This window comes from Colias eurytheme, chromosome 19 (genome assembly GCF_061535395.1).
Source record: "Colias eurytheme isolate Ceu_HAF_F1 chromosome 19, ilColEury1 Martin Lab GWU primary, whole genome shotgun sequence".
Taxonomy (NCBI): Eukaryota; Metazoa; Arthropoda; class Insecta; order Lepidoptera; family Pieridae; genus Colias; species Colias eurytheme.
In genome coordinates, this window is record NC_142998.1 from 3,545,058 (window position 1) to 3,562,115 (window position 17,058).

Consider the following 17,058-nt stretch of genomic DNA (forward strand, 5'->3'; position numbering starts at 1 on the left):
ATTTTCACTTTGAAAATCTTCACCGTCACTTTGGAAGCTCGCATCCAGGCCATTGATTGTTCCTTGGTTTCAGCATAAACATGGTGAACCCAGGTAACGCCCATGGTCACAAATCGTGACAAAAAATTATCCTGATCTCATTAAAAATTTAGAAATTCACCCTCTAAATGTCGAATCGTTGTTTCTTCTTTTCGTCGGGAAACATTCTGGCTCGCACTGTTCACATTAAAATTAATGTTAATACTTGGAAACGTGGCCTGTAGATATAATTTTTTTGTGATAACTTAGTGATTACATGAGCAAGCATAAAACATTTATTTTATATTTTTATGTGCACAGGAAATACCCAATTATAATTACTTTTGGATCAACCTATACATTTAATATGAAAGATTTTAGCTTTTTTTTTTGTTTTTTTGGTTTTCTGCTTTAATTACTTCGCAAATTTGGAGGGAAGTTCATTTAGAAACTGTAAATAGACCTCCTCATTGTATTGCACAATAAAGACGTCACTTCGAAAATCTACTATGAATACAAAATGTATGGGAAATAAATTGTATGGGAGCGTTTAATGTAACATTTTTGGTTATTTCTCGTTTTATTTTTAAAAATTTATTATGGCCATTTTACTCATTAGGTTAAGTACTTTCGATATCAGTTTAAAGTTTTTTGATATCTGCAATAGTTACGGAATAATCGCTTGTGCACACTTAACGATTACACCCTGTAGATTATTTGTTCAGTACAATTGCAAGCTTCTTATAAAAATAATTCGTAGGCTGAAAGTTTTGGGAAATATTAAAGCAAGTATTATATTATACCTATGACATGTATTTGAACAAATGCAATAATAAATTTCATCATTATAATACCAGTTCATAATTAAAATATTACATAAAAGATGATATTAGGGAAGTAGCAGTGAGCACGCTGCGTGAACCGATCGAGATAGGTGACACGGGAGCGCTTTTCCATTGTTTGGCTATGAATTTGAAAACGTGGACACCGTTAGACTGTGCGTTTCCATTGTTAGTTTTTTAGTTTTCATTATTAAGTAATATGAAAGTAAGTATTACATATTTTAAATGATTCTGGGCGTTTTATGAAAAGATAGGGCTGGTAAGGATTTACTCCGGCTTCCAATATTTATGTTAACTAAGTATATATAATTCTATAAGTACCTGCTTAAAGTTTATTGTGAGGCATTTATCCTCACTGTACTTAGTTACATGTCTACTCCAAAAACTAATAAATCATTATAACTGTGGCTAGGAGTGTCAAAGAGAATAAAAATTGCTAAAGAATGACCGATCAAATGTATGTAGTAAATAATTTAAATTTATTTTAAATGCAAGTCTAATTTTGGAAAAAAGAATAAAAATGAAGCACTAATTAAAAACAATGGGAAGTTTTTTCACTAATTCTCAGTTTTCACATTTTTTTCTTCTCCTAGCACTCCCCTCTTACACTCTCACACTTTATAAATGATTTTATTTTCATTATCACTCTTCTATAGACCTACCTAAAAAAATACTATTCCAAATTAAAAATACCAAAAATATAACCGAATAATGGAGCCAAACCCATATTGTTTGTGAACAAAACGCTCATGATGCGTGACCGATGGTCGTCCACCGCTCGACCACTCGCTTACCACATTGCTGTGCAGGCCCTGCGAGCTGCCTGACTCTGGATTATGTGCTGGTAAGCCTAATTTTGTTATAATTATATTTAGTTTTTGTTATTTTCACTAATAGGGATATTTCAGACATTTCCAGTTAATTATCAAAAAATATCTAAAATATGCCTATCAATGTGTTCATAGATATGCCATGGTTCAGATATTCGTGACAGTTTAACTTCAGTAATTTCAGTAAAACGTACCTAGTTAAAATAAACACGTTAGTTTTGAAATTTTAAATTGATAAATCCCTTCGACACATAATAAATAGATGAATAAGTGGAACTGGTGAAGACAAACAAAAACTAGACAGGCATTAATAATACAAAAGGAAAATTTTATGAAAATACCAAATACTATGTTATTGTAAGTAAGTTACTGGTTCCACTTATTTGAAATTTATATTTTCTATAACTTCTACGTTTTCAAAGCATCAAAGTTCTTATTGTTGAGATTATAAAGAAGTTAGTATTTGTAGAGATCATGTGTCTTCTCCATACGTAGTAATAATATCTCAATGTTTGTAATACATAAAGTCACTAAGGAATAAAAATCAGATACGCAACACAGAGATTTTAAAATAGTCGCGGTTGAAAAGAAATTAAATTTACCTGTCCTACCACTTATTAATTGCAATTAGATCATTTGTTTTATCAATTAATTATTATCTACGAGTTTTCCGCCCGCGGCGTCGTCCGCGTAGTTAAAGGAAATCCCACATAGTTCCCGTTCCGATGTTATTTCCGGGGTAAAACCTATCCAATGTCCTCTCTCAAATTGCAATATTCATTCAAATCGGTTCAGTGGTTTAGGCTTGAAGAGACAGAGACAGGGAATAGATGTGTCTAAAAACAACAATAAAATTGGGCAATAGTTATCAATTGATATCAATATTAGTCATTTGCATTGAGTGCAGATAAATAAACTTTCAATAGGTCTATGAACTGGGTCAATCGCCTTCGTCTAGTTTTAACAATGGATTTTAACGATAACGGTTGTGATTTGTGAATAGATTTCATGAATGAACTGATAGTAGTTCAGGCGATATGGGGCGTAACTAGTTACTTCTATGGGATATTGGGAGTGTGGGAAAATTGATTCGGGTATTTGGTTATAGCTGATACTGTTATTTATTATCTGCAGTTATCCAGTAGCAGTCAGGGATTTGCATAAAGTCAGCATGGCTGGTTATTAAGATATTGCTTGCTGCTATTTATACATATTAACTAACTAGCGGTCCGCCCCGGCTTCGCCCGTGGTACATGTTTACGTTTTCTCTACATAAGAACCATCCTCGTACTTCAAGGAATATTTTATGAAACCACGGTAAAAGTGAAACTGTTCGAACGGTTCCGAACACTGCTTTGTGTAGCGCATGTCGCGTGACGGTCGGCTGCCGAGTAGGTATACACGCGATACACGCGAGTCGCGACATGCGCTACACAGACCAAAAAGTTTGAGACGATGTAATAAAAGTTTCACTTTAAAAAGAATTATCGAAATCGGTTCAGCCGTTCTCGAGTTATGCGCTTACCAACACATTTTGCGATTCATTTTTATATAGGTATAAGATGTTCGTGTGCTTGTTTAAACGATAATAACGAGCTAGTAATAATTACGTTTTCAATAAATCTTTAATAAGTGTTTTGTAAAACATGTGATAGGTAAAATTTTCGTAAAATTTTGTTGAGCTTTCACACAAAATAACTCTGATCTTATCAGCTAGAATCAAAATAGAGTTTTTAATTTTATTTTAAACGTTGTAAGTTGGTTTACATTGATAAAAGCATTTACATCGAATGAATTCATAGGTATTAGTTGTATACGTAGTATATTAATATTAGTCTGTGGTATTAGTAAGTCGTCATTTTTACTTAGCATTTTTATTCCCTACACTAATTAATTATGAGTGATAAATCATACCACAGTAACTAACTACAGTTTCTATAACAATACAAACAACAACCAAAGGTCACTAGTTGGTTTGATTTGTGCAAATAAAATAATTTAGACAGACTTCATGGTCAACGGAACGTGTCCACGCTTCCGTTTTATTTCAACACATCCGTCCCTCATTTCTATTTTACGACATGAATTTTTTTACTCATTTAAATATTTTTAGTGCATATAAATTAGAACTACGAAAAATATTGGTGAATCGTCAGAATATGGTTATTTATAATTAGTATAAAGGTGTCTTCAAAATTTAGCGAAGTTCACAATTAATATCAAATGTTTTATACACTTCTATGCTTACATTACAAAGAGGAAAATTTCGTTTGCTTGTTGGCCGATATAAAATTATTTAGAAATTTCAAAATATGCATCTGCGTAGAAATTATGCCTAGAAATGAGAAGTACCTCGTAATTTTTAACTTCGCAAAGCACGTCTCCACATGTTTTAAAAATTTTAACATGTTTTCTTTTATTTTCAGTTTTGTGCGACAAAATGAAGAGAACGATATTGTTGGCATCAGTGATATTGCATGTCGTGCTGTCGTTTGATATACAGCAAGCTGATCACACTGTGGACCCGGTAAACATTATTTAATTTTTATAAATTAATTATAATAGCGCGAATTTTTGTAATAACAAGAATGTAAGTAGGGTAAGTCCGGGGTAGTTGGCCATAGTTTTTTCTAAGCTCTGTCAGAAATGAAATACTTTTGTTTTTATAATTGTATTTATTTTTTATTAAACTTTAAAGATTAAACTATGATATTCTAAAAATAAAAGTAACAATTTCTAATGAGAACACCTTATTTATTTAAGTTTTTTAAAAAACACAATTGGCCATCTCTCCCGATGTGTCCGGGTGTGATGGCCATGGCACTAGAGTTAAGATGGCCATAACTCAATTGTAGGCTTACGATTACTTTTTAGTCCAATTTTTTTAATTTTAAGTCTTTTAAGTCTTCTCCAAATGAATTAGGTCCCATTGGTGCTTTCTTGACATTATTTTTGGAGTGAAACCTCTTAAAGCGCGTTGAGATTAAAATTAAAGGTCACGTCAAGACAATACCGTCACGTCATAGAGTAAGGCGACGATTTTGTTATCTTTGAATTTTGTCAAAGAACTTTCACTTCTGACACGTGTGCTCGGCACACACGCTCTTTTTGTTTTTATTTTTCATTCTAATGTTTTTTTGGTATTTGGTACTGGAGCCCTGCCTCGCGTACGGATAAGCTATCATTACATCATTATTAGCTGCTTTTACCAATTCTTCCGACCTCTCACAGCCACTGCCTCTCTCTTATTTATTAGGCATCTAAAATAAATATAAAAATAAATCAATTATTTTTACAAAACATAATTTTTATATTATGTAATTATGGCCATCATATACCGACTAGAATTGGCCATCTGTCCTTATATTCCGGGAGAAATGGCCACATCAAAAACTAAAACAAGTAATGACATGAAACAAATAATTTTGAGGTTATAACGTAGCACTGTTCGTATACTTTACAATAATTTTAAATATCACCATTATTTTAAGTAACTAACACCACAGTTGTGAAATCTGACGAAAGTTGACTTTCGTCAACTTTCGTCAGATTTCGTCAGAAAGTTTGACTGAAAGTTGACATCTAAAAAATATTCAAGACATTCGAATCAAAAAACAAAGGATTTACTTACTTTTTCTTTGTTTTTCGATTAATTTTTTGCCGTACCTTTGCCCTCACGCACGACGCGCATCGAACTTAGTGCTAAATAGTGACCCCTAGTGAACGAATCCCTGAAATATTTCAATAGGCCATCTCTCCTGTATGGCCATCTACCCCGGAATTACCCTATGGATGTAGCTATGAATTTTCGATAATTTTAATTTGTATGAATTATGGTATAGAGTATAGACTATAGGGGGTTATAGTGTCGATTTATACTATTTCTAAGCAGATACCACTATAAGAAGAGGCGGGATCAAGCAAGTTGTGCATATTCATTATTCATACCTATAATATGAAAAAATAAATAAAGTACTTAGTATATTTTCTATATAAAATGAAAAACAAAAACATAGCAACAAAAAGCCAACATCACGCGGTGTTCCCAGGCGGTCACCCATCCAAGTACTGACCGCGCCCGACGTTGCTTAACTTCGGTGATCGGACGAGAACCGGTGTATTCAACGTGGTATGGACGTTGGCAATAGATGCATTAAAAAAACAGTAGTTTATCTTTGATTTAAGGTGATTGCAACGATCTGTTCCCAGCCAATATCCCGCTAGATGGCGCTGAATTCTACATTTCTAGTTTATTTGAGTTTTTGCGTAATTGGAATAGTCATCAAACCTAGGAATAGTCATGGCGGTTACTGAATATTATATTTTATTGAAATATGTTATATCATTGCCTTAAAATCCACCCAATTCGGTAAAATTATGCGTTTTAACATCTGTCATTGCATACAGGGTCGTTTACACACACAGACGTATACAAAAATGATAAAGATTTAACTCTAGATGGCGTGAATGTAAAGCGCGTCACACACGGTGAAGATACTACCTATAATATTTTATCTAATCTAGTAATATTTTATATTACAGTATCTTAAGGTATCCGGTATCAGCGTTCTGACCATCATTTTTCTTTTTTCGCTGTAGAACCGCCATCCTGTTACAAATGACCCACAAAGGAGAATGACCACGGGTGGTATCGGTAAAATTTTAGTTGTGCCACGTATTCGTTATATTGTTAATTCCTATTTGTATTTATAATGATCATATGTATCAATATTAAGTCTTAATTAAACCGGATAAATTGAAATAATAGTAAAAGTAAAAGTTTTTCTTTTGAAACATGTATGAACTTTCGCATTAGTAGGAAGTAGGATTGTTATAAAAATAAAAGTTATATTTGTTGGCGTAAACTATTTTATTGTAATTTTGGGAAATAAATAATGTCAAAATTGATTACCTACAATAAAACGCAGTTTTATTTTATTACCTACATTACACTATTGTTTTTTTTTTATCAAAACATGTATTTGAAGTAGCAAATATGATATTATGCTGATCCAAGCATTTTCACTCAAAACTAATATCACTAATGATTTGTAAAAGTAAATTATTTCAAAATACATTTCATAACCAACAATTAAGAATAATTATTCATACAACAACAAATCAAAAACACTATTTACTATGGAAAAAAAACCAGGAAGGTGAAAAACATATTTACGATTTCGATGCACTCTACTTTTAGTAAAATAATAGGTAAAAATATTATTATGGTTTTGATCACAGACATATCTGTGGTTTTGATTTTAGCTACTAGTATCAGAAAGCTGCGTGTTCAATGCACGTCGGGGTCCCACAACTGTGGAGGAAGGAAGGTAGAATACCTCCATCGAATAAGTGAAGTTTCTCGACATACTCGATTTGCCGGCCGGCCTCAATGAAGATTGTCCGAAAGTTGTATATGTGCTCTGTAACGAAAAAATTTCGCTAGCGCGATTCAGAGTGAGGTGTCGTACAATATACCTAATGAAGTTTTTCATCTTTTTATTTTACTGCAAATACAAAATAAAAATTAAACAATGGTAATGTAAATTCTAAACAAACTACTACCAAAATACAATTAGAACAAAAATCATTTGACTTGTTTATTTCACCCAGAGGCCAGAGCTGAGGCGGCTCGTGACAAAATTGTATAGGTGTTCACTTGAAATAAAACAACGAAAATACAATAGCGTTCGGGATGATTTATTACAAAAAAATGAGCACCACATTTTATAAATGTCTATAACACTAAAAATTACAAAGTACAGGCTATTTCAAAACGAATTCAATGACTAGGTATCAATAATTAGTAAATCACCGAATTTGCATTCGCGAGCGTAGGTATCCATAGTGTTTGTCACTGACGGTCACTGACCTCTATAACTTATAGTTATAGAGGTCAGTGGTGTTTGTTGTGTAAACATGTATGTATTTGAGTAGTTAGTAGCATATTATATTCTGAATTTCTGATCCATGCCTATTCACTCAAAACTAATAACACTAATGATTTGTAACAGTAAATTATTTCAATAGGTAGGTATTTGAACATTTCCCAACAAGACGTAAGAATAATTATTCGTAGGTATACAAGATACAATAACAAATCTAATACACTATTTATTATTTTATTATTTACTAGCGGTCCGCCCCGGCTTCGCCCGTGGTACATGTTTACGTTTTCTCTCCATAAGAAGTAATAGCTAGAGAGCTAGCGCAAAGCTACCTGTATGTATTTGACCAGACCTGGATTTTTGTGTGTTGATTCCCCTATACCTACTATACATGAGATGAGGAGTCACTAAGCCCAGAGTGGTGGACGGGGCGCGCGCTTAGGTAAGACAGGTGGAAATTTTTGGCGAACTTTGAAACCATTTGACCTTCTTCTTAAAGTGCCTTCTCCTTTGGGAGGTTGGCGATCATTAGGGCTATTTCAATTTTGGAAACCGCTGTTCTGAACAATGATTTAGTGCTCTTCCCAAACCACTGACGAAGATTTCTGAGCCATGATATCCGTCTGCGGCCAGGTCTCCTTCTACCTGCCACTTTGCCCTGCATGATTAGTTGAAGGAGTTCATACTTCTTGCTGTTACGCATCACATGACCGAAATATTCGAGTTTTCTTTTCTTGATTGTTGTCAGTACCTCTGTTGTCTTTTGCATTCTAGCTAGCACGGTGGTATTTCGTACACGTTCTGTCCAAGATATTTTAAGCATCCTTCTATACACCCACATCTCAAACGCTTCCAGTTTTTTGGACATAGTCTCTGTCAGCGTCCAAGCTTCCATACCATAAAGGAGTACAGAAAAGACATAGCATCGTGCAATACGTGTCCGAAGCTTAATGTTAAGGCGTCTGTCGCATAGAACTCGTTTTAACTTAGTGAAGGCACTTCGTGCTTGCTCAATCCTACAACGAATTTCAAGGCTATGGTCACCTCTATCATCAACCATTGTGCCTAAATATCGAAATTTGGAAACACGTTCAAGAACTAGACTATTGAGATATAAAGGTTGTGTGTAAAGCTCTGGTGTTCGGCTAATTGTCATATACTTAGTCTTTTTTGCATTTATGTTAATACCATAGTCAGCACTCACGGAAGCTACTGAATTGACCAGATCTTGTAGGCCACTGACTGACTCCGCGATTAGTATCGTATCGTCTGCATATCTCATGTTGTTGAGCAGTTTCCCATTAAGTGTGATGCCATGCGGGTTGTTGTCTAAAGCCTCTGAGAATATAGAATCGGCATATAAGTTAAACAACAAGGGAGATAAAATGCAACCTTGACGTACACCTCGCTGAATCTCTATGTGTGAAGATAATTTTCCATTTATTCTTACGTTTGCACATTGGTTCCAGTACAGATTTCTTATAAAACGGCAATCCTTATAGTCTAGACCAATTTTCTCGAGCACCTCCATTAGCTTAACGTGCTGTACCTTATCAAAGGCCTTTTCGTAATCGATAAAACAAACAAATACATCCTTGTTCATATCCCAGCACCTCTGTATCAACACTTGATAGCCAAAAAGAGCATCTCTAGTCCCAAGACCGCTTCTGAAACCGAATTGGGTGTTTGAAAGCGTCGCTTCACATTTCGAGTATATCCTATTGTGAATGACTTTTAAGAATAATTTCAAAACATGGCTCATAAGTGAGATAGTTCGGTACTCGCTACATTTCTTGGGATTCTTTACTTTGGGAATTGCTACGAATGTTGATTTGAGCCAATCTGATGGGATTGTACCTGAATCATAGATAGCGTTAAAGAGGTTTGTAATGTAATCTAAATTACATTCCTCAATTTCCTTTATAAGTTCGATTGGTACTTCATCTGGTCCCACGGCTTTCCCGGTTTTTGCCTTCGAGATAACATTGCAGATTTCGCCTTTTGTAATTGATGGACCCATATCATAACAATTGAAGTCCCCAGGATCAGGTCGTCTATCGCGAAAGAGTTCTTTTACATAGAGTTCCCAAGTAGTCAGTAGGTCATTGATGCAAGTGGTGTATTTGCCATCACTTTTAAGAATAGCCATTTGGTTACGTCCTTGGTTTTTAGGTGTAATAAGTTCCTTTATCTTCTTATGCATGCATGCACCATTTGACCACGTCTGCCATTTTGATATTTGAAAATAGATTATTATTACTATCGGAAAATAACAATGGCAGACCATTATCACGCGGATAACATTCTGGCAGACACTTATGAAAGTGCTGAAAAAAATACAATTTTGAAAGTATTTGACCAGATCTGCCATTCATATATTTTATTTATTAGGGTCTTCAGCAGACAACAAAACTTTACAGACTTCAGCAGTCAACAAGACTTAGCTTCTACATGGTCAGATGTATATATGTATTACGTTCCCTGACCTTACATCAATGATTTACTTAATTAATGTTTTTATGGTCATTTACATTTAATTTTGAAAACTATGGAATAAAATTTATAAATTTGATGATACAAAACTAAATATACATTTGTAAAGAATCTCAAATATAAAGTTGTGTTGCAAATAACAAATCATCATTTAAATATTTAGTTTATTTCTTTATTTAAGAAACAATTAACAATTACAAAACAACATAAAAAAACACGCATGCATTTATTGAAATGTTCATTCATCATCACTATCGTATGGCGTTGTGTGACTCGTCTTCATAATCCATTGAATCGGATTCTGTAAAAGTAAAACGTAAATTATATAATAAAAGAAATGAGTCATTATAAACTTACCTAGTAAGGCAATGCCTTTGATGTCGCACGATGCCGCCGCGCCGCCAGTGTAGGTACTTCTGCTGCTACATGAAAATATGCTAGGGTTGCAACAAATGGGAAATAAAACAATTGTGATTATTACTATTATGATGTAATCATTTATTCATATTATGTACATTCAAAACAATTGCTATTATTAAATCTGATGTAATTATTTTTTCATAAATATATAATTATTATTAATTACATAATATATTGCACTGTGAAATATTTACGTATCACTTTATTTTTGATGTTCTTAATTGTCTTTTATAAAATTTAAGTGACGCATTCGCATTGGGATCAACAATCCGATAAGAAAAGAATGGAGACAACATATACATAGCTTTGATTTCAATTCTACAGATACAAAATATACAATCTATCTAAAATGATACAACGGATGTTTCCTGCGTTTTCTCGTCAAAATACCGAAACAACGTAATTATTGTATGTTGGGCGTGAAAGTAAAAAAACAAATGAAAAGTGTTTTCCATATGATTATTTATTAAATTTACGCGATTAAGAATAATTTCAACGATACAATTTAGTAACCGAGAATTCAGAGGATTAAAGAAAATACCTGCCTGATCATTTTATCAAACTCTAAAAGAATTATGGTTATTTCGCATCACTCGGTTTATTAGTTTGGTAATAATTATTAAAGGTAGTTACAACCCTAGCCATTGAGTCGAACGGTAGGCAACACAATATCGACTTTGTGCGGGTACATATGGTACATTTCTTCTTGCTGTGAAGCGTAATTATTATTATTAAGATTTTTTAGGCTATTTTGAATCAGCTGTTCTAATTTAATTCTAGAAATTTATTAAAACGTGATTTTTTTTAAAGTATATTATGAGTTTATAAATACCTCAACCAATAGTTATTGTGTCCTATCCTCATTTCTTTATATCTTGGTAGTTAACTAAAGTGTTAAATTTACATAACCTCAACAACAACATTTACACTGCCACTGCACTAAAACTAAACTAACTAGCTCTCTAGCTATAAGAACCATCCTCGTACTTCAAGGGATATAATAAAAAAAGAATTATCGAAATCGGTTCAGCCGTTCTCGAGTTATGCGCTTACCAACACATTTTGCGATTCATTTTTATATATAAGAAGACTAGCGGTCCGCCCCGGCTTCGCCCGTGGTACATGTTTACGTTTTCTCTACATAAGAACCATCCTCGTACTTCAAGGAATATAATAAAAAAAGAATTATCGAAATCGGTTCAGCCGTTCTCGAGTTATGCGCTTACCAACACATTTTGCGATTCATTTATATATATATACTAGCGGTCCGCCCCGGCTTCGCCCGTGGTACATGTTTACGTTTTCTCTACATAATAACCATCCTCGTACTTCAAGGAATATAATAAAAAAAGAAATATCGAAATCGGTTCAGCCGTTCTCGAGTTATGCGCTTACCAACACATTTTGCGATTCATTTTTATATATAAGACTAGCGGTCCGCCCCGGCTTCGCCCGTGGTACATAATATTTACGTTTTCTCTACATAAAAACCATCCTCGTACTTCAAGGAATATAATAAAAAAAGAATGATCGAAATCGGTTCAGCCGTTCTCGAGTTATGCGCTTACCAACACATTTTGCGATTCATTTTTATATATAAGATAAGATTATGTGAAAATAACCAGGAAGGTGAAAAACATATTTACGAAAACATAGTAACATAATATGGCTGTCGCTACAATAATTATATTTCAATTTTATCTTTTTATACCTAGTAGAACTGGCCGACGAATAAAAAAAATCGTATTAGAATAAATACAATAAATTACGGAACAAAAAAAGGATTGTAACTGAATTAGGTATGTTTGTTTCTGGGCACACCGTTTTCGACGACGCGACGCGCGACGTAAGCGTATAGGTATAGGTACCTACTTTGCTAAAACAAACTAATAAAATTGTGTGTCTGTCTGAAAATTCGGAAAAGCATATTTTGCAAGTTTGTAATTACTTTGATAGTTTACCGATTTATAATAATTGTAATTGTAATTGTATAATATATAATTTGCAATGTGGTGAAATTTCATAAAAATCACGGGCCAATTTTTTGTTTTGAATCCCACCGAAAATATAATTGCGTTATTAGAATAATTAATTACTATACCTACCCACGATCAATTATTACAATATAGTCTCAAATGCATACTAGAGAAATATTGCAATTTGATTCAATTAAAATGCATAGCATACAAAAATAAATTCACAACACAAGAAATTCCGCGCGCAAATCATAGCGCGTGTCAATGAAATCAAGAATGTTTTATATCAAGCCGACGCGGACGACGACGCGACGCCGAACAAAAGTACCTACGACGGACGACCACGCTTCGAGTTGCCAAACAACATGAGTAATAAATTGTTTACAAAAAAAACAAGTTTTCCATTTTTCTGTATGAGTAGACAGAACTTCAAAACGCCACCTGCTACGGTTTATATTATGAACGATTGTTATAAAAATAAAAGTTATATTTGTTGGTGTAAACTATTTTATTGATCAATAATTTTGGAATTTAAAATTGTCAACATTGATTACAATAAAACGCAGTTTTATTTTATTACACTATTGTTTTTTTTATCAAAACATGTATTTGAAGTACCATATAATATTATGCTGATCCAAGCATTTTCACTCAAAACTTATATCACTAATGATTTGTAAAAGTAAATTATTTCAATATACATTTCATAACCAACATGTAAGAATAATTATTATTATTCCTACCTACAACAACAAACCTAAAACACTATTTACTATGGGAAAATAACCAGGAAGGTGAAAAACATATTATTATTTACGATTTCGACGCACTCGACTTTTAGTAAAATATAGTAGGGAAACATAATATTATGGTTTTGATTTTTGCTACTAGTATAAGAAAACTGCGTGTTCAAACTACTTGTTTGTCTGTCTGAAAATTCGGAAGTACTTTGGTAGTTTACCGATTTATAATAATATTGTATATATCGTTGTTTAAAAAATATTCAAACACAATAAAATATGATATATGTACTGATTTATCACTGGTTTCAGTGATGAACTGATGAGTCAATTATAGCCACTATACTTTCGTCATACGTGTGTATGATTGATGTGATTTGCAACGTGGTGATATTTCAGAAAAATCACGGGTCAAATTGTCCCACCGAAAATATAACTGCGTTATAAGAATAACTATACCTACGATAAATTATACATAATACAATATAGTCTCAAATGCATACTAGTGAAATATTTTATTTGAATCAATAAAATAAAAAAATAAATAAAAAATAATAATAATACAAAAATAAATTCACAACACAAGAAAATCCGCGCGCAAATCATAGCGCGTGACAATGAAATCAAGAACTTTCGAGCCGACGCGGACGACGAAGGAGCCTAACAAAAGTACCTACAATCATAGGCGGCTCGTGACAAAATTGTATGGCCGTGTTCACTTGAAATAAAACAACGAAAATAGGTACCTACAATAGCGTTAGCAGTACAAAAAAAATGAGCACCACATTATAAATGTCTATTTATACACTAAAAATTATAGAGTATTTCAAAAAGAATTCAATTATTATTTAGCAATAATTAGAAAATCCCCGAATTTGCATTCGTGATCGTATTCATAGTGTGACAAACACTATGAATACACTAATATTATAAAGAGGAAAACTTTGTTTGTTTGTTTGATTGTAATGAATAGGCTCATAAACTACTGGACATTTTACCAATGTTTGCAAGTTTGTGATTACTTTGATAGTTTACCGATTTATAATAATTGTATACTTATATCATTGTTTAAAAATATTCAAACACAATATGATATAGGTACTGATTTATCACTGGTTTCAGTGATGAACTGATGAGTCAATGTTAGCCACAATACTAATCACTTTCGTCATACATGTGTATGAACTATGATTGATGTGATTTGCAATGTGGTGAAATTTCATAAAAATCACGGGCCAATTTTTTGTTTTGAATCCCACCGAAAATACATATATTACTAATTGCGTTATTAGAATAATTAATTACTATACCCACGATCAATTATTACAATTTACAATATAGTCTCAAATGCATACTAGAGAAACATTGCAATTTGAATCAATTAAAATGCATAGCATACAAAAATAAATTCACAACACAAGAAATTCCGCGCGCAAATCATAGCGCGTGTCAATGAAATCAAGAATGTAATTTTATATCAAGCCGACGAGCGACGACGCCGAACTAAAGTACCTACAGTACCATTTACCTTCAGTGTACAATACAGTTTACAGACCTACGACGGACGAACAATAATGAGTAATAAATAAAAAAAAACATAGTTTCTAAGGTCATTAGTTTTATTTTATTTTATTGTTATTTTCTTTGAACGATTGGAAATGAAATTACTCAATTTTTACACAGAACTTTGATTTATTAGAATTATGCTCATTATGCATAAGATAACGAACGCGAATGCACGACATCTAGCGCGTCAATGTCTAAACATCGCCTTTCGTTTAGACATTGACGCGCTAGATCTGTAATAAGTATATAGTCTATGCGCTAGATGTCGTGCTTTATGTCGTGTTTCGCTTGGCAAAAGTCACGCACACTACTGTAGAAGTGTCAAATTTTTCCGGTATTTTACTGTTGTTTTTCTAAGTAAATATTGTAAATTATTGATTAAAAAGGTCGAACGCGCACACATTTCATTATAGAGAAGTGATAAAATGATTAGTTTTAAAGAAATAGTGTCTGTGTTAAGTGTTTAGAGGTAATCAAAAATGTATGGAGGGACGGTCGGAACATCAACCTTAAACTAAAACTGTTCACAATAAAATCTTGGTGCTAAGCAAGCCGCTAATTATACAGCGGCAGTTAAAGTCCTAATTATACATATTTTTTGTTTAAATTGAGAATCCAGAACTGTTATTTTGATGAATCTGTCGCCAACGTCCATACCACGTTGAATACACCGGTTCTCGTCCGATCACCGAAGTTAAGCAACGTCGGGCGCGGTCAGTACTTGGATGGGTGACCGCCTGGGAACACCGCGTGATGTTGGCTTATTGCTGCTTTATTATATTACTTTTTTTCACTTAATTTATTTTTTAATCCTGTCTACCATTATATAAAACTGAGATAAATATACCTTTGAACGTGTAAAAATTATTAATTTCAGATCAATGAAGATACAGTCAGAGAGCGCCGAGATGTTATTGAGGAGGAAAAATACTACAACATCCGCGCTGAGAGCAGAAGAGATGTAAATCAACAACCGTGGCTGCCGGGTCCTTCACCGCCAGAAGATCCTACCACCAAGATATCCATCACCAATAATTCGCCAGAACCGTTGTTCTACCAGACAACAGAAACCATCACAGACAAGCCAACAGGACGAGGCGCAAGAGCATCTAACGAGAATTGGGTCAAGCTTCCATTTCCAAACCAAAATGACGTTCAAAGAGACGTCCTCACCCCGCCCAAACCATCCGGTGACGTCATCAGCTCTCGCATGCCCCGCGTCAACTTCGTTACACAAAATAAAGCGTTAGAAGCTTCCGAATCAAGAAATGATAAAGAGTCCATTCAAAGAGCAACACGCATCGATAATTTAAGGACCGAGTTCGTCCGGCCGGACGAAGACAGCGCCCAGTACAAGCCGGTGTATCCCAGGCAGGCCGTTTATTACCCGGAAGACAACAGGCGGCCATATTACAATGATCGATATTACGCTTCTGACGATTTATACAGGCGAGACCCGTACTATGATTTATACGATAGAAAGCCGTATTATTCAGGGTACAGCCCGCGGGCCGATAGATACGACGACACGTATGACAATTACATACCAAGAAAACCTAAAAGGATAATTTATTATGCGCATTTACCTGAAGTGGTTCGCACTCCGCCGAGCGTCGATCTGAGATACCGGTATTCCGTAGACCCGTACAGACGTTTCGACGACGATTACAACGCGAGGACCGGTCGATACGACTACAGATTCAGAAATAGATATCCCTACGCGCCGCTGAGAAAGGACGATCGCAGATTTGGTTACAGGGATTTAGCGGGAGCGGGTACAGCGACTAAAGATAAAAAAGTTGACGAAAAGGTCACTCCCACTCCTGTTTTACCACAAAAGGAAGATAAATATAAAGTGAACTCTAGCATAAATGCAAATAGAAATAATATTAACAGCCATCAATACCATGATACTGGTGACTCCTATAATGATCAACTTACTCACAAAGCCTTCAAGGATTCAATGAGGTCAGACAACAGCTACCTTAGATTTGACGATCCCTTATTCCATGGAGCAAGAGAGGATTCGTATCAGAGAAAATATTAACTACACAACAATAACACGGATTAGATCGGAATCATTTTATTTTACTGTACTAATCGTTGTCAATTTAAGCCCAGTTAACAGCTGGCTACAAATAATTTATCCCAAATAAATGTAATAAGGAATGGTTGTTTTAATTATTCCGAGAGAAGAGTTCGCGACAAATTGTACAAGTAATAAATCGAGCGTTTAAATTAAAATACGGGAGGGTGAAGATGAATTTCATTAAGAATTAATTAAT

General features: G+C 34.0%; 1 protein-coding gene and 2 non-coding genes across 3 annotated transcripts; 2 read left to right on the forward strand and 1 right to left on the reverse strand.

The window, feature by feature from the left end:
• Positions 1-1,619: 1,619 nt before the first annotated feature.
• LOC149900096 (uncharacterized) lies at positions 1,620-16,942 on the forward strand. The gene is made up of 3 exons (XM_090113137.1): positions 1,620-1,704; positions 4,117-4,217; positions 15,651-16,942. Exons 2-3 carry the CDS (start codon positions 4,131-4,133, stop codon positions 16,818-16,820), a joined length of 1,257 nt encoding a protein of 418 aa, XP_089969263.1. The 5' UTR covers positions 1,620-1,704; positions 4,117-4,130; the 3' UTR covers positions 16,821-16,942.
• On the reverse strand, positions 5,715-5,833 carry LOC149900097 (5S ribosomal RNA). Its single transcript, XR_016457859.1, has one exon. It is a non-coding gene; the product is annotated as a 5S ribosomal RNA (ribosomal RNA).
• Positions 15,417-15,535, forward strand: LOC149900098 (5S ribosomal RNA). The gene has a single exon (XR_016457860.1). It is a non-coding gene; the product is annotated as a 5S ribosomal RNA (ribosomal RNA).
• Positions 16,943-17,058: the final 116 nt, after the last annotated feature.